The sequence below is a fragment of the Astatotilapia calliptera genome, chromosome 10 (genome assembly GCF_964374335.1).
Source record: "Astatotilapia calliptera chromosome 10, fAstCal68.1, whole genome shotgun sequence".
NCBI lineage: Eukaryota > Metazoa > Chordata > Actinopteri > Cichliformes > Cichlidae > Astatotilapia > Astatotilapia calliptera.
The window spans coordinates 24,005,903-24,027,728 of NC_137431.1; the positions used below are offsets into that span (position 1 = coordinate 24,005,903).

A 21,826-nucleotide genomic window follows, 5' to 3' on the forward strand; every position below is an offset into this window, starting at 1 on the left:
ACGCTCAGTTTTTATTAGCTCTGTGTCCCGAAAGTGTCAGGAAATACCTTTTAGCTCTGATTTCTCTAATCCAACACCAGAACATTAAATCATCTAAAAAATAATCTTAATCCAGTGCATGATGAAAACAAAATCTATTCTACCAAGCTATTTTCTAGGAGCGGATGTTAAAACATGGAGCATGGATCACAACGATAAGCCCACCAGTTGGCCATCTACTCCTTCTGCTTCCTGCTATTGTTTTCAGCTGCTCAGAATGAAAGTAACAACTTCTGCCAAACGAGTGCTGGGATACAGAAGTTATGTCAATATAGTTCCTCCAAATTGTCTTCTAGATTATGTATTGTAAGCAGTTCTGCTGCAGAGAATATGGTTTGTTTGGGTTAATGTAACAAACACTCCAAAGCCTACATAGAGCTGAAATCGAGCACCTTAAAATTATTTTAGTCCTGCATCTTGTTTCACTGGTTTCATACAAAAATTAGGTGGAGCAAATGTTTCCAGAGGATACTCCAAGTATGAGTGGTGATTGTTTTGGAATGTGTGTGACTTATCAGTATCATGTAATGAGACAGCAGAGCCTTCCAGTTTGACTCACTGTGAAACTAATGCTTAACTGCTGAAAACTTGTTTCTTTTGTTGGCTTCAAAGTCTTACTAAGAGTTGAAACCCAAATTGAAAAGACACCGACTGGGAGCGAGAGGTGACGGCCTTTTAAAAATCAGACACTACACTGGGACACAGTCCAGCCTGTAGCTCAAGATGTCTGATCAGCGATGACTATTTCTTTTAATTTGCATCTTTTTTGTTAAAGAAACAAAGCCACTTGTGTAACAAGTGTGTTCTAGTTTAAAGCATCAGTGACCTACATTTTTACATTTGCACATTAATAAGAGCAGTTTGTTCCCAAGAAACACTTTGTCGTTGTTGGGGAATTCAATTTCTGCCAAAGTAACTGAACTCATGCAAGAACACCTTTAATTGCAAATGCCATGTCAATCATTTCAGCGTTTATGACGGTTCTACCATCATCCATTTGTGTTTTCTCTTCGGGCTGGTATGCATGTTACGCATTCGTTCCACCAGAGAGCTTAATCCTGACTTTAAACCGCACAAGCTGACATCGTCAAACCTGAAAATCCACCCGCTCTGGTTCGTTCCGTGTTACAGATGTTTGGCTTTTCTCCTTTTGTCTTCAGGCTTCAGGTACTAAAGATTTAATTAATCCAGGAGTACCACACCCCTGTTTAGTTAAAAGTTCATTTATTATTTCTAATATTTCTAAAAATGTGATTAACAAGGGCAAATTCTGTGCACACTGGCAGTAAGGTGGGTCATGATCAACACTGTTGCATAACAGCAAAAGGGTCATGATTTTAAAACTTTCGTGCTTTTTGCCTGTTCTTCCCATAGTGGAACACGTGCAAGATAGATTCTTGCTCTCAGGAGTTTCACTTCCTGGTTTAAATAAATAAACTTATAACTCATTCTAATCTGGCGCCTTTTTTTATAATGCAGAACATGCACAGTACAGGGTGGAGTAAAACGCAAGTGAATGATTTCATTAGTAGGCTAATCACTATTGAGTGTACATGTATGTAGCTATTTGTACAAAATCACTGTCATTTTGAATCAAAGCAATACAGAAGTAGAATTCATCTATCTGCAACATGCAACCTCTATTTTCTGCAAAGGCATGCAAAGCATGCTGGTGATTTTACAGCAGTTACAGTAGTGTTTATGAGACCAAACATTATGTTTTCTGGTGAGAATCTACACTGCTGAGAGGGGGATCAAATAACAACTGTGCAGCAACCGCAGATGCTAATGTTGGACTTCCTCAACGGCTACAGTAACCTAATTCTCACAATGAAAAGAAGCTCTATTGCGGCGTGATTATGTGAATACAAAACTTGACAATTTTTTACGTAACAACTTGATCCAGATTATGAGAAAAAACACACGACTTTTCCCTGAGGCAACTCTGCAAATTCTTTTGTGTACGGTGTGGGTTGTTTGACGCAAAGAATGTTCAAAACATTCGTCCTTTACAGAAACTCCGTATTATGTCTGTGAGTCAAATCACTATGTCTTTCATATGAATCACGGCTGATGATTTGAAAGAAAAGATAACAGAACTGGGGCAGTTAATTAAGCAAAATATGCATGGAGCTCATCATTACATGTCTGAATAGCTCCAACAGCAGATTTTCAGGGGCACGGTGTAATGAGAATTGGAAAAAAAAAACAAAAAATGAAAACTAAGACATTCAACCTAGACGGTGAGGGAAGAAAGCTGACTGACTGTTGAATGACGCAGTTTCCTGTTAGAAAGTAACAAACACAGGGCAAAGAGTGACTTAATAGGTGGAGTATAAAAAGCTGCAAACATTGCAACACTTTACCTCCTGTTGATACAGTCAAGCCCTATTTACTTATGATTTGCTCTTTGTTTGTTTTTTTTTATTAGGAATTATTTTATTTATCTTTTGATAAATTTGGAACCAGAATACGAGAATTATGGAAAAGGCTGTATTGTGCAATCAAAGGAAACCAACACAAGATGGCTTAAACTGTAGTATTAGTAATGCTAATGCTGTTTTTGTGTAGTATAATTCTACAGAGTCCACAAAAGGCCATAGTTTGGAGGTTTATTCTGGATTATTTCTGCATCCTTTGCAATAAATTTCACATGCCGTTTTATCAGTGTAAACAACATATTGTATTACACTCAGCCAGCAGTGCACCCACACAACTGCTACATGCAGTCAGTGTTACACTGTTTAGCTGCTGGGTCACACCCACAATCAAAACAGTCAGAGCTGTTAGGTGCATCTGTATGGTTTGATGTAATCACAGCTCTGAGAGTGGCCATGGACAAAGCTGGTGAACATGCTTCTATAATGTTATTTCTCTCTGTAACAGTGTAGACTTTTAGCTGTCTAAGCAGCCACAACAGTTGGTTCAGTGGCACATTCAGCAGCACTGGTTGATCTGTTGATAAGAATGAGTTTTAAATTTCTTTTAGTAATTTTTCTGTGAGGTCATGCAAATGTAATCCAGAAAATATAATTCAGTTAGTGACATTATGGGGGTTCCTTATCATTATAATGTATTTACCATCAGCTGTGTAGACAGTCATCACCTAACGGATGTTCACCCAAACTGTTGAATGGAACAAATACGCTTTAGCATGTCTTTAAAGAATGGTAGTTCATTCAGCACAAAAAAATCTCACCTCAAGCCATTTATTTTTAAAAAATAAGAAGTAGAAATGCTCTTAAAGGCACCAACATTACAAGCATCAATAATTCACGCTTTGATTCATGGTATCTGGCATGATACTTAAACAAGGAGTCTAGTGCACCCCCAGTAGTTACGCCAGGGATGGGGAACGCCAGGCCTCAAGGGCCACATCAAAAATCTGCAGGTTTTATATTTGCTCTGTATCCATAATTTAAAACACCACTACAATTTATGTAATTTATATAAGCATTCACCACCTGTAGGGCTATAGTGATTAAACATAAAAAAATGTTTTAGTCTCTATGGCCGGTGTAAATATTTATTAAAAGTTCTATTCTGCTCCTATTAAGTTTTAACATAAGGGTGGGTTATTTTTAGAGCGAGCTTCAAATGACCATCTGAGCAGCTGTGATTTTGACTAAGTCTACATTGGCTTCATTTATCTGCTCCAGTTTGCAGCTTTATGTTATGAGCGGTGGTGAAAAAACGTATATGTGCCTCCAAGTTATGAATTTGGTTGGGAGGATATTACTGAGTTCACCCACACCCACAGGGAAAAGTACTAGGAAAATGTCAATAACCTGCATAACCTACAGTGTTTGCACTCGACTTGTGGTCAAACCATCTTGACCATCATAAAAGTCTTTTAAGCAGAATAAGATCATTTATTTCCTGGTCTCATTTTACTCAAATACACCACAAGCTTTCTGAGCCTCGGTGTGTGAGTGAGTGGTACAGCACAGATTCTGGCATTAATTAGGAAATATTTTTCAGATTGTCTTCCATCCTGAGCCTAAAAAAACATTTTGCCAATCTTTCTATTTACTTATTTTTATGTGTATTAAGCAGATTATTGAAAAGAAAGACAAAACGTCACACATATATTTATCTATATTCATAAGAATATGAACACTACAAAACTGGAAAAGCAGTAATCAGTGAGAGAAAAAGAGATAATGATCAAACATTGCCTAAATTCCTCACAACGGGTTATAGATGACAAAACAAGTTTCTGCACGCTGTCGTCGTATATCCTTCTGAAACATGGATAATTGTGTCTCTTATTTGCTTTTTTTACGAACCCTATATGCAAGACGGTCTCCTAAAAACTTTGAGCTGGGACAGCTAGAGTTTGTTTATCGACCACTAAAAAATCTTGGAGAATTTGCTGCAATGAAGTAAACCTGGAGATAAATAATTGTTTCATATAATTCACTATCAGACAGTGAGTTGTCATGCTTGTGCAATGGGACTTCCTGTGTTTGCGTTTCCTTGTGTTCATTATTGCCATAACATTAAATTTTCTAAAATTAGAATATTACGTATTCTATTTTCTACTGTACTTGTGAAACTAATTCAAAATATCTGGCTTTTACTCTTACTATACAGTCATAGTAAAAAGAATGGACACCCTTTTAAATTCAGGAGTCAATCAGGAGACCGTAAAAATTCATCAGGTCCTTACCAAATTTAAATAATATTAAATACAAACTCAGATTAACAACAAGCAGAGGTGGGACCAAGTCATTGTTTTGCAAGTCTCAAGTAAGTCTCAAGTCTTTATCCTCAAGTCTCAAGTCAAGTCTCAAGTAATGTCAGGCAAGTCAGAGTCGAGTCTCAAGTCACTGGTGTAAAAGTCCGAGTCAAGTCACAAGTCTGAAACTTTGAATTTCAAGTCCTTTCGAGTCTTTAAAAAAAAAAAATGAAAAAAAAATGTTGCAGTTATGCTAAATGTAAATATTAGACCATGTAATTTTAAAATCTGTGTTTTTCTCAACACATGACAAAATAGTGAACTTAGAAAATATACACAAATTGTGAAATTGCACCTCTTTAAAATGCAGCTCAATTAAACCTAGCTCCAAGAATAATTTTCACCGACAGTTCTGAGATAAGCTGCATGTTATTCTTGGATGCGGTTGTAGGACCAGCTTTAAAATCGCATGACAAAAATATCATACACATTAAAAAAAACTGTATCACCAACGTAGCCTGGACAACATTTGCTAGTTAGATGAAGTCAGCTATCTCATCTTAGCATATTTATATGCATATTTATAATTATACGGTTCTTGGAGTGAGTGCATACACTCATGAAGTTTAGTAACTTCAGGTCACTGCAACAAGCCCAGGTACAGTTTACCGACGGATGGGTGCAGGACCTTGAAATGCACCGTGTAGAACGAAAGACCATCGTACGTATCATAAGTTTACCAGTCTCACAAATTGTCGTCATAAATACACATTCGTTAACCGTTTATTAATAGGACCTTTGAGCTCAACGGTAATTAATTAGTAGTGGAAATAATTTCTGGTAGCATCACAGAAATGTAGCAGTGACAACAATATTGTATGCTGTAATCACCGCGCGGATAGGAGGCGGCTGGCTTGACCGCGGCTCACAAATGACGGCTCACTTTACCGCAGTCTGTAATCGCACTGGGCAATTAGTGATACAAAAAACCTGTTTTATCCTGTGAATAAAAGTATATGTTTTTGTCAATGTACCATAATAACAGAAGCGAAACGCAATATTGTGTCAGGACAATTCACTATTTATGCACAATAAATAAAGGAGCATAGCGCGACAATTTCTGTTCAGCGCCAGACTTGCTTGTAACCTATATCACTAATTATGTTATGAAAATGACGTATTAACTACTAAAAAACACTGACCTTCGTGTAAATGCTTGGAGCAGACTAACCTGTGAGCTGGAGTGTTCTGGGACGTTATATTTGGTCTTTGAATGGCTGCAATCCAGGCCATCCGTCGCGTCTTTGTTACTTCGGAAACATGGCTTGAACAATTTCTCTTCAACGACGTAATCCGATAACAACCGATCTCTTTACCCGTCGGCTTCCCGTGGCTGTCATGCGACCGGCTATTGCAGTTAATGATACAACGGCTTCTTGACATTTTTGTTTCTTTTTATCGCTGTTTAACTGATTTTAATTGAAAGCCTGCGTGCGCTAGTACCGCTTGCCACGAGTTCCCAGAATCCTTTGCGGTTCTACCCGTGAATGACGTCACATTTTCAATCTCTATATAATATGCATGTTAAATTTTATATTTGGGGTAAAATATCAAGTCTTTTCAAGTAAACCGGTTCAAGTCCAATTCAAGTCCCAAGTCATTGGTGTAAAAGTCCAAGTCAAGTCACAAGTCTTAGAACATTTTTTCAAGTCAAGTCTAAAGTCATAAAATTAATGACTCGAGTCTGACTCGAGTCCAAGTCATGTGACTCGAGTCCACACCTCTGACAACAAGACATATTACATCATGCCATTGTTTCACAACAGCGAAGCCAATGTGCAGACGCAGTGTGTGGAAAACTAAGCACAGCACATGGTTCAGTAGCTGGTAGAAAAAATTTTAGCTACTCGGTGCGACTCTATCAGTGTTTCACATCATTATGGAAGAATTTTGGCCCGCTCTTCTCTACAGCGTTCTTCAGTTGATTAAGATTTGCAAGCAAGCTCTCTTAACGTCCCACCGCAGCATTGCAGTCCAACCAACGTCTGAATTTTACCTGAAGCAATGCAACATCTTGATTATTTTCTTTCTCATCTCTCACATTGTGGATTTGATGATGTGCTTGGGACCATTTTCCTGTTTTATGACCGAGTTTTCGGCCAGACTTTTGCTGTTTGCCTAACATTTGCCTACAGAATCACGGACTGCAACGTGGCCAATTTCTGTGGCTGCAAACCAAACCCAAATTATCACCCCTCGTGAAGTGTGCTATGAAGTGTTTTTCTGCTGATAAGCTTTGTATTTTCTAACTGTGGCACTGTACATTAGCGCCAAACATCTCCACGTTGGTCTCATCTATCCAAAAAACGTTTGTTCAGATGCAGCTTTGCAAACTTCAGCTGTGCTCCCAGGTTCTTTTTTCAGATAAGGCGGTTTCGCCTGGCAGCCTTTCCAAACAAGCCATACTTGTTCAGCCTTTGTTAAATTAACTGTCACAAACGTAAACATTGACGTCTTTCCTTTTTGATATCTTGAAACACACCTGAATACTCCAGACCAGCAAAATGCCACAACTTTAATTAATTAATCAAGCGCATTTGACTAGCAGCACCGGGCTGCAACTTGCCCTCTTTGGTTCTACAGTTCTAGTTTTTCACACACTGCTTCTGCATTTTGGCATGACAGCATGTTATGCTGCATGCTTTTTAGTTCATCTGAGGTTTCAGTTAAATCATATTAGAACCTGCTAAGAATTGGTTTATTTTTATTGATTTCACAACAACTGCTGCTTCGCTGTAATATTAATAACTGTTAATGTTTGAGTGATATTAGTCTTTGTCACAAGACTGAAAATCCTAGGGAAATGCCAAGCCAGCTTGATTTTACCCTGCTGGTTATTGTGGTATGCATGTGTCTACAAGTGCTTTGAGGAAGTAACTTCACAAACACATCTGTGTCGTTAAAAAAAAAAGAAAGAAAGAAAAGAGAAAAAACAACTTTGGTTGAGCTTCACTCAAAAGTGGTTCAGGATGAAGCATCATTAAAATTAGCACAAAACAAGTCTAATGGTTATACTTGTTAGGTGGAAAGCACCAGAGATTCACCAAGTGTATTACCAACACATACAGTCCCCTCCCCCCTCGGCCCTCTCTTGCGGTTTTTGCATGTTAGATCTCTTCATGGCCGTGTCATCTATGTAGGGAGGAACAGTTTTGCATCGTCTGCATCCCTCCCTGAGTGCTACACCCTTTCCTGGCCGTGGGACAGTGTTAACGCCTATATTTCTTTAGCACGTGATCGGAATTTTAAGCACATTTTAGTGTTTATCTTTTTTTTAACATCCCAACACAAACCATTTTCTCTTGGCAAGCACATTTCCAATGTGCTCTCCAAAGGTGGACCAAAGAGCTTATTTATCTTATTTTGCACCTGATGTGGCTCTTATGGTTGCCAGTGAGTCATCGCCTGAAATTTTAGGGTATTACAGCCAGCCATGGCACCAGTTTGCTTTTTTCAACAGACAGAGTTTGTGGCCTCAATCTGATGTATGTTAGATTAATGTTGTATTAACTTTATCTACATTTGTGCAGCTTAAAACAGAAGCGAAACATGAATTGTGTTCATTTTTTGCGCATCTTATTGGTCACTTTTTACACACAGACTTTATATACTTTGTAATAAATCAGCCAGGTTTTAGATTAGGCTGAAGTTTCTCCTGAACTCTCATATTTATCCAATGATTCCACACATTCATTCGAACAGTCACAAGCAATTTTTTTCAGCTTTATGTCAAAACCATCACTTCTCCTTCAGCTGCCTTTCACTGGTCTGAATCATCACTGTGCCACAGTGCTCCTAAAATTGTTAAAATTAAACCAATTAAATTAACTAATTAAAATATCTGCCATCTGGTGCTTCTAGAGTTGTCTTGAATAAAAGCATTTTTGCCATCCGTGTGTCAAAATTTAAGGTTAGATCACAAAAATTTCAAGTTAGCTCTTCAATTTTGAGTCATTTTCTCAGACGTCAAAATTTTGACATAATAAGCTTAATTTGGTCTTATGTATTGAAAAAATGTTTTTCAGTGGCAGAAACAAGCTTCCATACCCTTGACAGTCAGTGGTATCAACATTTTATTGAAACTGACTGTGCTTCTGTGACATATTTAAGCTTTTCTAAAGGGATAACAAAGAGAAAAAGCATTTATTTAAGAACTGCAGACAATAAAGAGAACCGCATGCTTTAGACAAAATCACAATGGTGTCATGTAACAGGAACTAAACTAAAAATGCACAACCTTCCCACCTGGTGATTCACTACTGTTTTTTTCCTCTTTGTATGCACGATGCACTTTCAATTAATTCTGGTAAATCTATGTTTAGACTGGGGTCATGTTAACAATCCAATAAGATTTGTCTTATATTCAACAAGATCATCAAGGTCAACATGATGTTTTGGTCAACAATTGACAGAAAGTTTTACATTTTCCACTTTTATTACGTAAACAAAGTATATAAGAACTAGCAGAACAAACAAGAGGTCATGTGTTGCGATAGCACGAAGTGAATTATGTAGTTACGCTCGTATATAACAAGTAAGAGTCGTTAATGATCTGTCATACTGGCAAGATAAGAACGCCATTTTTTTCCATTGCCTTTCACCCAAATATTTTTGTAGAGAGATCGATTAAGTCATTTGCTGATATTTAATTATGTTAGTAAAAAGCCAACATGACTTTCAGAAGATAAGCTTCATATTTACCCGTACTTTCCGGGATATACCCGAGATGTAGAGATAGACGCTCATGTTAACAGAGATACGCAGGGTTTGTGAAATGAAGCAGCAACATCCTTCCAAAAGAATGTTATAACCGTTTAACTAATGCATGTACAATGTTCCTGAATAAGTATATATTTTAAACAAAATAAACATGTTCCAAACTTTTTTCACTTCATATTTATTACTAATCATTTAAACAAATGTTACCAAACAATGCAATGTATGCTTCACACATACTCTATCTGCATAAATAAAAAAAATAATTATGCTCAAATTATGTCTAGTATATATGAAATGGGTTTCAACCAGTCAAATAACAAATAAACACTTTACACTTTGTTAAAATGTGTTTTAAAAGAACAAAGGGGACAAAATAATATATAGAAAATACAAATAAATCCCCTTAAAAGTAAATACTGCCCAGAGAGTGAGCTGCTGTGGTGTAGGTTTGCGTTTGTTAGAAGGTAGGGCGTCTTGTTTGTGTGCTTCGAAAGCAGCAAACTTGATGTTCAGCATGGGTGTCCTGATAAAATCAGCACCTATTCAGCTCAGTTTACCAAATTGTAAATAAATAAAAGAATATTTGGTACATTCACAGTTTGGAAATAATATTCAACTAATGATAATTAGTCCACTCTAAACAGGTCTCTACACTGTAATAATGTGTAACTTTTTGCCTGTATAATCAGCATTAGATTCACCACTTTCTTACTGAAACCTTTCAGTTCTTGATACATTATAAAGTGATTCCTTAAATTATGTGTCTGCACCGAAACTGGAAATTTTGTGGGTAGGAAACCTGAATAAAAAGGGTACAAATCTTATATAACCAGTCACCCTGACGTTTGTTGGTTAAATGCTAACTAATTGCAAAGGCAATTTAGCTTACCAGCTTGTGTAAATTGGACTGAATGCAACATAGATACTGTTCCTTGTTGTACCGGGGAGCTAATAGTGTCAGGAGTCCCAGCAGAAAATCTAGGTTCAAATGCATAACAACGCATTACTTACACCATATCTGCCTCTTGCTAAATGCTTTTTCTTATTTGCCTTGACTTGTCATTGCGCCATCTTTGACCTCTAAGTGTTTGTTTTGCCATTACAAGGTTTATGTTGGTACTAAGCAGATGCCATTATTTCTTTTTTGCTATTCCTGCTGGTTCAAATCACCTTTTCATCATTTAGAGACTGAACACAACGACAGCAGTTAAATTCACGTGGACATGATTTAACATGAATAGTGCCTGCATGACATAACTGGCAACATGGAAAAGATTCTTTGTGTTGTCGGTGTTTATACATTAAGTTAAATAGAGTCAATGTATGCCATTTATGTTGGACGTTTGCCTTAAGATAAGCTGGAATTGTATTTAATCATTATTCTTTGTTCTCTCTCTCCCCCTTTTTGTTTGTTCGTTTTCTTTGTTTTGTTTTGGTCTTGGTGTTTTTCAAAGGATGATCTTCAGTGGATCAAAAGTAGCCCTGGCATGGTTCACCTCTACATCGAAGATCAGACAAAGGAAGGACAGAGTCTGATGGTTGTCTATCGACAAAGGAACTATGCCTTCAGCAAAGAAGGAAACAGACAAAGACATGTCTAGAAAAATATATGTTCATTTCAACATACAGAAAAATGAAGTCTGCAGTCTGTGCTTATAGTTTCACATCTTTTTTTGCGTGTATGTGTGTGTGTGGTTTATTTCCCAGATGGTATTCCAGTCTCGGGTTTGAAACCACAGAAGCTCGCACACCCTCTTTGTATCTTCATGGTGTAGCTTTTGACTGTTTAAAACAAGATGTGTTTAAACTTCTGCTGCTGATGCCGTATTGTCGCGGGACTTTGTACTCGCAAAAAGTCATGAACTACAACATCGTAAACCGAACAAAAGGTGTTATGCATGAGCAGCTGTCATCGGGGGGTGTCATCAACCTGACCTCTTTTGGATTAGTTAATGATTATTTGTTTATTATGTAGTCGAGTTGTTGCGTGACACCTCACGTGTACTACACTTTTATACGTTTATCAGCACGTTGGAGGCCATAGCAGCTGTCACAGGGTGAGAGGTGGGGTACATTCTGGAAAAACTGTCAGAAGCTTTTAAGATAACTGTAGATTTTGGAATCACCTGTAATTGTTTCTAATTGATTGCACATTAGAAGCAGGTGAGTGTTAACATAAATGTTCATTTATACATTTTTTGTAATAAAGTGGAATAAAAACACATACTGGAGTCTTGTGAGATTCAGTTTTTCATATTGTGACTTGTGAGATGCTGTTTGTGGATATAGCTGTCTCTGCCTCTCTGCCGAAAAGTGAATAATTGTGCAGGTATTCCTTCAGTTGTTTGGATGAAACCTCAGTGAATCATTTGAAAGGCGTGATTATTGATGCTTAAGCTGTAAACACAATGTTTTGAATTCCTTTTGTGTTCGTTGTGCCTCGGGAAAAGAGAGTAATCACGTCACAAGAGCCTTCATCAAGAAAAAAGATCAAAGCATTATTTATATATAAAAAAAAACGTATGCACATAATAAATGACATGAAGTAATTTACAATACACATAAAGACTAAATTACTCTTTTTTCCCTTTGACATAACCTACATAACCTCTATTAAATCTGGAAACTGGATTGAAAGCAGGAGCTGAGAAAATCTCATTGTTATCCACAGAAAAGTCAATGACTACAAAAAAAGTTTGAACACATTAAGTGTACATTTGAAAGTAATTTTTAATTTAAAACGTAAACACTTCAAAGCTTATTCCATAGTTTTTATGTTTAAACAAATGAGCTTTCTCATTGAAAACCCTTCACCTGCCTCAAATGAAGTCACATGATTTACTGTAAAGCAAGGCTTTTCAGGTCCCAAAGAAAAGCATGGCTATTATCTCGTTTTCATCTCTAAGGATGTTTGACGAGTCTACTTCAACAGTCTGGACTAACCTGAAAACATACACGAGATAAAAGTAAAGAATCCCATTTGTGGGGTCTCCTGCAGTAACAGCTCCTTGTCAACGAGCCAGTTTAGAGTATGTATAGCGTGCATGTGGGTATATTTTGCAATGACACTATTTCCTCAAACTGTCTGGGGATTATCGGGGGAACCCGAGATGAGGAAGAAAAAAAACTGATGCAACTATTCACAGTACCACATACCACAACTTTTTTTTCTGCTCTTGAGGCTCAATGATTTAAATTGCAGAAATACATCATTAACTGCATGCTGTGATCATTTAGACCAGCGTGATTAGAATTCTTCAAAATATTTTAGAGTTTATTGTTGCTAGTTCTAATTTAAGTTTATTAACTTGCTCAAAGAGATGTTACAAATATATGTTTTTTTACACAAACATGACCTACAAATGATCAGTTTCATAACAGGAGACCATTTAAAACCACTTGCTATAGGAATGAAAAAACAAAAATTCTTTTATATGTTTCATATTTTGTTTATTTTATTAAAAAAACACGCACACACATTACTATTTACAGTATAGAAAAGCTTTCACCTGTTGTTGGGCTGTTTGTCGACAAGATGTAAAGATGCATATAATTCACTGGTACATATAACGGAAAAACAAAGAAAAAAAATATGTGATTTTTTTTTACACTGTACATTAACTAACTTTCACAAGCACTGAGTGCGAGCATATCTGCAAGATGAGGTTAATGACAACTATCTTGTAATTGTCAGAGGTTGTTTAAGATAATGGAATTACCATGCCTGAGCTTAACAGAGAAAAAAACGAGCAGCATGGTGCCTTGAACCAGCCAAAACTATAAACAATGTTGAGCATGTGAATTCCTTTTACACAGCAGTGCGCTTTATAACTTCTGTTCACAACTTCACATATGGGATGAGAGCGATGAGGGTGGCTCTGCAAACTGCTTCCAAACATCAAACACACAGTAGAAGTCCGGATGGTGGGATGGTGTCCTAGCGAAGGGATGATTTAGCTGAGAGGTGAGCTCTGATGGGAGAAGATTTCAGGAGCTTCTTAAAAGTCCAGTGTAAAAGAATTGTCCTGTCATGTCCTTTACTTTTTTAAAGCAAAAGTGGGATCTGTTGGCAAAAGCTGTTCCAGAATTCATCTGTGGAATTTGGGATGTCTGCAAGAGTTGTGTACTGTGGCCGTGTGTCGTCTACATCGTCGACTGCAAAACAAAGAGCGAAATCCAAGGTCAGTTAAACCAAGTCATGTGACTTAAAACTGATAGCATTATTTTGATTGCTAATGTAATATACAACAAAATCTAACCATATTCATTGATGTTGACTAAATTCTACAATTAAATTCTTAAATTGCTGGCATGGACTGTGGTGTTTAAGCAGCAGCTACATGACAGCTTCCAACTAGCAACATTTACCTGATGAAGACTCACTCCACTGGCTCCCTGGACTGGTGCATGGTTCATTGCACAGGAACCCCTTGTCGTCTAAACTGCTTGTTGTCATCCAGTGTGAAGTTTCTTTCTCCAGTTTTCTGCAAATCTGAAAGAGTAACACTGGATTGAGTATGGCTATATTTGGCCCAACTAGTTTTTCAACACAAAACATGCTTATTAGTGTTTTGGGTATTATTGCATGAGCCAAACCAAGCAGAATAAGACAAACATGGGTATTCCTGTCAATGAAATGTTGCTTTCTAACTAGGGTAAGACCTGTAGGTTATGCTTACCTCAATAATATCTTCTGGACAGTCGTAGTCTGCACGATCACAGCGATGAGAAGGGGAGAAAAACAGAAAGGAACATGAGTATTTAAGTTTCTATTTAAGTTGAATTATTCCAAGCTAAGCCAAAGTCATTTACTAGCAAGTATGAGCTATGTGTTGTTGTCTTACCGGAGCTGTGATCAGGTGAAACCTGAAATCTGTTGATGAAGGAGTCAGGGCCAATCTCAACTGTTGAAGACCAATCAGGAACCTCAGTTGGGAAGAAGTAATCTGCAAAAATGGCAAACAAACGTATTGAGTACACTTTGACTTTTAGATTCAAACACACTGTTTATCTGAACATTTTTGGTACAGATTTTTCAAACTTGCTCACCTGGCTGTTCTGTCTGCACTGTGCTGTCAACTCTGTTTTCTTGTGTGCTTTCTGGCACCAGTGCAGGGATGGGAGACTGAGTGTCACTGTAGCTGTCTTCCCTCTCTTCCATCTTAACCACTGAATTCTGCAAGAACAAATCAAAGAGAAATTAAGTGAGATGTTTGAAATGAAAATCGAGACATTCAAATCCATATGTGTATGTCTGTTTCCTGCACAGCTACGAAGTAGCATTATTTTACAAAGCTATACATTCAGTATCTAGATCAGTGTAAATGAGGAATATTTTGAGTATGCTATTTAAAAACAAGTGTCACTAGAGCTATAGTAACAGTGATAGCATTTACCTTCTTCCTTCCCTTCGATTCCCTTGATTTAGTCCGTTTATCTGTGCAGAGGAAAGAAAAACATTTTGGTCACTTACTTTCTTTACCACTGAGACTGTAGAGCACATGAATTGAAGATACTGAGCGCAATGTTAATTCGCCAAAAAGAACAAACGTTCATTTCCTGTCAGTTTTCTCACCTTTAGATTTTTGACTAGCAGGCAGCATCCTGAAGACGCGCATAGCTTGGTGGCCTTTGTTAATGCTTTTGTCTTTCACCTCCTCAATGTCAGGCAGTGAGTTCATTGCACAGCGGAAGTTGGCTTTCCATGTCTTGGGGTCACAAACTTGGCCCTCTGAATATTTCCCTGTAAAATGCATTGGCACATGCTAGTTTAGTACACTTCCTCATCCTGTAAAGAAGAGTTGTTCTGAACAGGTGGCAGGCTTATTCAGGCTTTCTCACCTGTGTGTTTGGCCCACTCTTTGAACAGACATGCATCTTTGTCCACCTCCCAGCCATGTCGAGCTGCATGCTTCCAGGGGATGGAAAACATTGTTTTCTCCTGGGAAATATAAAAATTTTTATATATATTAAGTTGGATCGTGGGTAATTGCGCTTACTGAGAGAATGTAATGTGTTATCTCCCAAGCAGAAACCAAGCTTCCGTTCAGCTACCTCATCGTGCCTATTTTCACCTGTTTGAAGTGCCACAGGCATAGCTGTGAAGTGGCTTTAACTATAGCACGCCTCAAAGTAACACTGCAACACTAAGACCCATCCCAAGCTAGTGCTTCAAACCAGGTCAATGTTTGTAACACGCTAATACTGTATGCACAGCAAGGGGACAACTCAGCATCAATAAAAACATGTGCAGCTTTGCAGAAATCACTTCCCTGTCTCATGGGGAGAGGCATCAATCCTACAACAAATAGATTTCCAAATATCTATTCCTGTACTCTGAATTATTATTACTTATTTGCAGGCAATTCCTATTTACATGAACCAGTTCACTGTATTATAATAGGATAAGAAAGCTTCTCACCTTGTCAATCCAAGCCAGACCCCAAACTGTATTGGATTCGATCATCTTCTCCAGCCATGGCCTCATTCTCATCCTTGACACTGGCATGTTTGCCTAAAAAAATGCAGCAGCAGAAGAAAGTTTAGAGAAATGCTGTAATGCAGCGTGTGAAGAGCAGCGGTAAAAGGAAATAAACTCCCGCATCTCAGCCCCGGCTTAGATTTACTACTGCTTCTTTGCTGCGCGGGACAGAAGAGTTCATGGCCAGGGCAATCAGCGCGCTCAGGGAGGTGTTTACGTGTAGGAGTCAACGTTAGTTTAGAAAGGTTGGAAGGAACAAGAAGAAAAAATAACTAAAAATAACTCATGCAGTTATGCAGTTATTTTTATTAATCCTGTAGCGCAAAAGTTTAAAAATCTAGAATGGTAAGCGAATATTCCCCCCCCCTAAAAAAGGTTTCTTAATTCCTTAGAGCAAACGAGCGCAACTCAACACAGGCTTGGCAAAAATGTCACAGAATTAAAAAATTCGAGTTTTAAATGTGCATTAAAAACTTTGCATCTATTTGCATGTTATTTAATTCAATGTTCATTCTCAAACACACAGCGTGAGAGAAAGACAGACTCCTAAAGTAATAATAGATCATATTTCTTTCAAAGAAATCATCCCAATAACATCATTTAGCTTTTAAAAAATAGAGCAGGGATGTTAAATTGATATCACTATACTTACAGATTAATTTGCTTTGTGATTCCAGGAGGAAAAAAATGCAACAATAATCCCGTTGGTTTAAGAAAAGCTTCTTCTCGTCTTTAAGTGTTCCACTTGTAAACGTTTTCTGAGTACAAGTGAGTACCGACAGCTTCGTGTGCAGAATTTATACACAGCCACTCCAGTGGCGGGTATTCCCCGGCAGGAGGCTTGGTGCTATAAAAAATGTCCTCAGTAAAAAAAAAAAAGTGAGAGGTGTGTTTATCAAGCCTTTGAAAATGTATTGGTTATTTGACGATAACCTTGTAGTTGTTTACAGTAGCTACTTTATTAATGTCATATCTGCATATTTGCGCATTACCACCCTGTTATAACTAAAAAAAAATACAATTTGAAGGTTTATTATTGAATTGACTGAAAGTCCTCTTATAATAGGACTGACCTTTTTTACAGTGTGTTTGGAGCATGCGCTGTGATCCTTTGCTTCAGCAAGTAGCAAAGGATTTCCGAGAAATCACGCTGTTGAGAGCTAGAAGGAAGTTAAAAAACAACACGCGTGGAATACAGTTGATTGCTGCACGTAGACTAGATCATCAAACTAAATGACCCAACTCATGTGTCACTCGAGTTTCTTTCCCCGCTCCCTCCTTTGTAAGCTATTCACCTTACAGATAGTGCTTTGTGCAAATAGTGCAAATATTTGCAAGTGGCAAATTATATTTAACTCACATTAAGATTTGACATTAAACCCTAACAGCCGACTTGTTATATTATCGCAACCTGTTATGCACCGTATTTCGATTATAGTGATCATAATAACGCATTCTTATAATAATTTTGCTTTGGAGGTTGTGCAAAGTTAACACTATTAAAGTCTGAGAGCGCGTGCATTCATTTCCAAAGCACGCGCGCACGCATTCGTCTTCCACAAGCCAAAAGTCTCCCCCACAGTCTGGCATGACAAACATGTGCATGGGACCAACCCTTTAGTATAAACAGCGACCTGCCTGAGAATTCAGGCATTTACAAGAAATGGTGTAGCAATTTTCAATGGCCGCTGGGGGCAGTGTGATACCGGCTTGCTGGGCGCATGGATATGGGTCATGCAGACTGAACTCTTGTACTGCCTTGACAGCGGGAAAAGAGAGCGGCATCGGACGATGCGGAAGCAGCAGCAGCTGTTTATCTGCAAATACAGGACCTGCGGAGCGTTTTACACAACACATCCTGCATGGGCGCGCGCTCGCAGCAATATCAAGCATTCGCGAAATTCAACGTAATGAAACAACGGGCACAAAACTGCGGGGGTGAATAGAAATATGGCAATCATTCATATCGTGTGTCGTAAATATCGACTCAGTCTCTTAGCTTGATTGCATCAAATACACGCTGAAGGTCATTGTAGTTATAATCGTGTGAGTTCACTTGGAGGGAAATTTGGCAGAGTGAATAGAAATATGACCATTAGTAACCTGTATCCTGAATTTCGGTGCTTAAAAATAGCGTAACTGCACCTGATAGCGTAACTGCACCCGCAGGTCTTTTTATGTAACGGGGTGAGTTCACTTGGAGGAAAATTGGGAAACCCCACACATGAAGCTTTGTCTCAGATAATGTATCTGTCCATTTAGGGGCTTCCCGTGTGGTGTGGCGAGTTCGCGTGCTCGCGCATGCTTTACGTGACGCTCGCCTGCGCGTACCCGCGAGGGAATTGCAGGGAGTTTTTCCCGCGGAGTTTTCACCGGTAGCGGGGGTCTGTGGGATTTCCCAAACGAATACAGAGATCTGGATTGGAAAAGGGAAAATCATCCCGTTTTTCCCACCGATTCTTCTTCTTTCTTTTTTGGCAGGCAGCCTGTGTGCCAGTGTGCAAAGAAACAGGTGAATTATAGGAATTCACTGCAGCTGGCATGAAACAAAACCAGCACCAGCATCATCATAGTTTAGTTAAGAGAATCACTTTAAAAACAAATTTAAAAAAAAAAATAATGTTATGTTTTTAAGGATCTTTAAAATTGTGCAGCGTTATTATGCAATTGATGTGAACCAATTTTTCTAACCCGCATATATATATGTGTGTGTGTGTGTTCTTATTTAAAATCCATTATACCTGAAAATACATAACTACAACATGACAGTTACCTGGTTCATCAACCTAGCCCCTATACCTCACCTTAATTCTGAAACAGGCTTTCAGCGAACACCAGTGACTGATTAAAACACTTGACTGTCTGTTTCAAACTGCATCCAATGTGATTTCACTCCCAACTGACCAAATTCCTCTAAAATCTATTGCACTCTGTGCTTACCCCGAGCTAGTCTGGACATTAAGGTCACCTACATGCAGCAAGAAAATGTAATTTAAGGCTCTAGTCACCAATCTCGCCTTAGACTCACCTTTTGACAGCTTACCTACACTGGAGCGATTCAAAGCCTTCCTTCAACTTTAGCCAAAACGTTAAACTGAAGGTGCAAGTTTTTCTTCAGCTTTTATAATTGTGTTTGTTTCACCGGCAAATCCAGTTTGCTTGTCTTTTGACTGCAGTCAAAAGACTTAACTGTGAAGACTGTTCTGTCTCAGGTGATTGTTTTCTTCTGCTTCTTTTCTCACATGAGTAATCTTCATGTCAACTACTCCCAATTGTCACCTTCCAAAGGACATGCAGATCGCAGTTCTTTTTAGTGGGATAACACCTGTATACTTTACTTAGCACCTGCAAATTAAAGTATTATAGGTATATAATAGAAGGCAATTAAAGTGGGGGAGAAAAATAATATAAAGATATCTTGCCACTATTTGGTAAGGGAGGATGAGTTTCTATACCAGCAGACATGAGGAAGCATGTTGGCTTTCCAAGATCAGCCTAAAACTCAGCCCTCAGGTCAACTACTCAAGTTTCACCCAAACAGGCCTCCTGAATCTGTTTCACACAGTGGAGCTTTATAGAGTTTAGCACCCCCATCAGGCCAGTCGCTGTACTGCTTGAAAGAAACATGTTACATCAGACTTTGTAGGCATTCAACAGTTGATTTGGAATTTCAAATTATAGTTTAAGTATAAAAATAAATCAATGAATAAGAAGTGATGCAAGCAGTACTCGGAGCCTTTGCTCTGTTGCCAATACAGTGTACTTTCAAAGGTGTCCCCAATATTACTGCTTCAAATGTTGTATATTCTGTAAATTCCTAGGAATTCCTATTTTTGATATCAAGTCATCCTAAAATGTTTCAAAATTTGAGGGCCGTGAGTCATATGACAGGAAGAAAGAAAAGCTGTCTTTAGCGACACACTGGATTCATTGTTCAGACTTTACTCCTTCCCTTTTTGTGAAATAGTCAAACGTTTTGCCTTTCAGGGCCTCCAACAGTTACATGAACTAAACATTTTTAGAAATTGTGTTGGGAGGCAACTCTCATGTTGAGCTGCTTTTATCTGAACTTGATCATTTTCAGAAACATGACAGGGGAGCCCACCTAGACTTCTTTTTTTTTTTTTTTTTTTTGCAGTGTATTCTATGTGATAATCTTCTGTATAGGTTATGTACCACAGGTTTTTAAAGTGGCTGTAAATAAACCATTGCTTTAAAATTCTTTACTTAATTCAACTATCATAGCCAACTCCAGACTGATTTCCAACCAGGGGCGGATCTATAGGGGGCCAAGGGGGGGCAACTACCCCCCTGCTGTAGAGAGCCCCCCCTCCAAACTCTTACTGGTAAATAATACTGATAAAAATTAATTGCTGGTTTGTCCAAAAGGCTCTTATAGCCTTTGTTTTCTTTGAAGAGATACAATAAACAGTTTTAAAGTGTTTTTGTGGATATTTTGTTTACTTCATTTCAGGGGCGATTTTAGCCCATTTTTGGTAATGGGCTAAAATCAAAATGAATCAAAGCACCCCCAAAGATTTCTTACTTTTCTGACAATATTTGCTGTTTGTGTGACACACTACTGAAAATGTAAAAAGCATACAGTACTTGGTTGAGACGTAACATTTTAACAACAAAAGTATAGATACCCCCCCCCCCCCCCAAAAAAGAAAAATGGTTTGTTCCAGCTCGCCTCTGAAAATGTGTTTTCTGATGATATTTGCTACCCTACAATCCGTCCTGCTCTGTAGTAAAATCAGCAACATTTGACCGCCCTGTTGCTCCCATTGAAATTTATACAGCCTATTTAAAATCTAAAACTTATAATTGTCCGTAGCCTGCTGTTGTTGCCACTGTCCTGTTTGAAATGGAATGAGAGAAGCTGGTCATTTTGTCATATGTGCATGTGCCGATATTAAGCCCAGGAGCCACATTCAGGTACAAATGTAAGAACAAATGATCCGTCAATAAAGGATAATGTTGGATCAGTGTTTCAATATTTATATCTTTTATTAGATGTACATGTGGTTTGGTTATTTGCCTTTTGGTTGAAAGTACACTGAGAAAGGACTTTTTTTATTAGTGATCTTAATAATATTTTTTTTTCATATCAATGTAATTTTTTCATCTAATTGAATACCATCTATTGTGATTGTCAGTCCAAAGAGGGAGAGAGGAGGAAAGAGGGGAATGTGAGGAGAAAGTACAAGGTCAGGAAGAACCAGGTAAGAAAACAGACAGGGAATAGTGACAGGCACAACAGAAACTGTTAAACTGCTTCAGAGAGTTGACCACCAAAAGTGATAGACAGATTTGCCAACTTCAAGGTGAGGCGACATAGGTTAAAATAAAAGAAAAAAATCTGCAGAGCCATAGTAGTATCTGCAGTAAAGATCTTTTCATACATTGTATACATTGTACCATAGGCAAAGTTGGAGTGTATTTTTATATATCTGTACTGTATTATACATACACATTAAAAGTGAACCTCTGTCCAAAAAATACACTCAGTTTACTTCTCATTTACTATGAGCATCATTTTCCCCCAGTAATTAAGGTTAGGATATGTATTTTTTTAATCCAATCCATTCTTCATTTGCAGCATTTAAATAACCTTTATCTGATTTGATGGTTTTGTTACAGACTTTAAAAAAGTGTTTTGCTTTTCTTTCACAAATGTGGGGATTCAATTGTGTTAAAATGTACAAAACAATGATGTCATGTTTTGTGACGAGGACCCAGGCACAGAGAGACTTGATGAATTTAAGAATCTTATGATTTAATAAAGAAATTTACAGACTTGCACAGAGATGGTAAAATTATGATGACTAATAACGGAGATGAAG

At 37.9% G+C, this 21,826-nt stretch overlaps 2 protein-coding genes across 3 annotated transcripts in view; one reads left to right on the plus strand and one right to left on the minus strand.

The window, feature by feature from the left end:
• slc22a4 (solute carrier family 22 member 4) overlaps nt 1-13,234 on the plus strand; it is a 36,198-nt gene extending 22,964 nt beyond the window's left edge. Inside the window, exon 11 of the mRNA XM_026182362.2 lies at nt 10,954-13,234. The gene's annotated coding sequence lies outside the window, so the exon portion shown is untranslated. The remainder of the gene's footprint in view (nt 1-10,953) is intronic.
• Nucleotides 12,928-16,805, minus strand: irf1b (interferon regulatory factor 1b). Of its 2 annotated transcripts, XM_026182985.2 has the most exons (10): nt 16,633-16,805; nt 15,921-16,013; nt 15,341-15,440; nt 15,075-15,242; nt 14,896-14,936; nt 14,549-14,675; nt 14,344-14,445; nt 14,179-14,207; nt 13,868-13,991; nt 12,928-13,654 (listed from the first exon to the last, which is right to left on the minus strand). In XM_026182985.2, the coding sequence occupies exons 2-10, from the start codon at nt 16,005-16,007 to the stop codon at nt 13,545-13,547; spliced, it is 888 nt and encodes a 295-aa protein (XP_026038770.1). In that variant the 5' UTR covers nt 16,008-16,013; nt 16,633-16,805; the 3' UTR covers nt 12,928-13,544. The 2 variants fall into 2 exon arrangements, with proteins under 2 accessions (XP_026038770.1, XP_026038771.1); XM_026182986.2 differs by lacking the exon at nt 13,868-13,991 and having other exon boundaries at nt 16,633-16,789.
• Nucleotides 16,806-21,826: the final 5,021 nt, after the last annotated feature.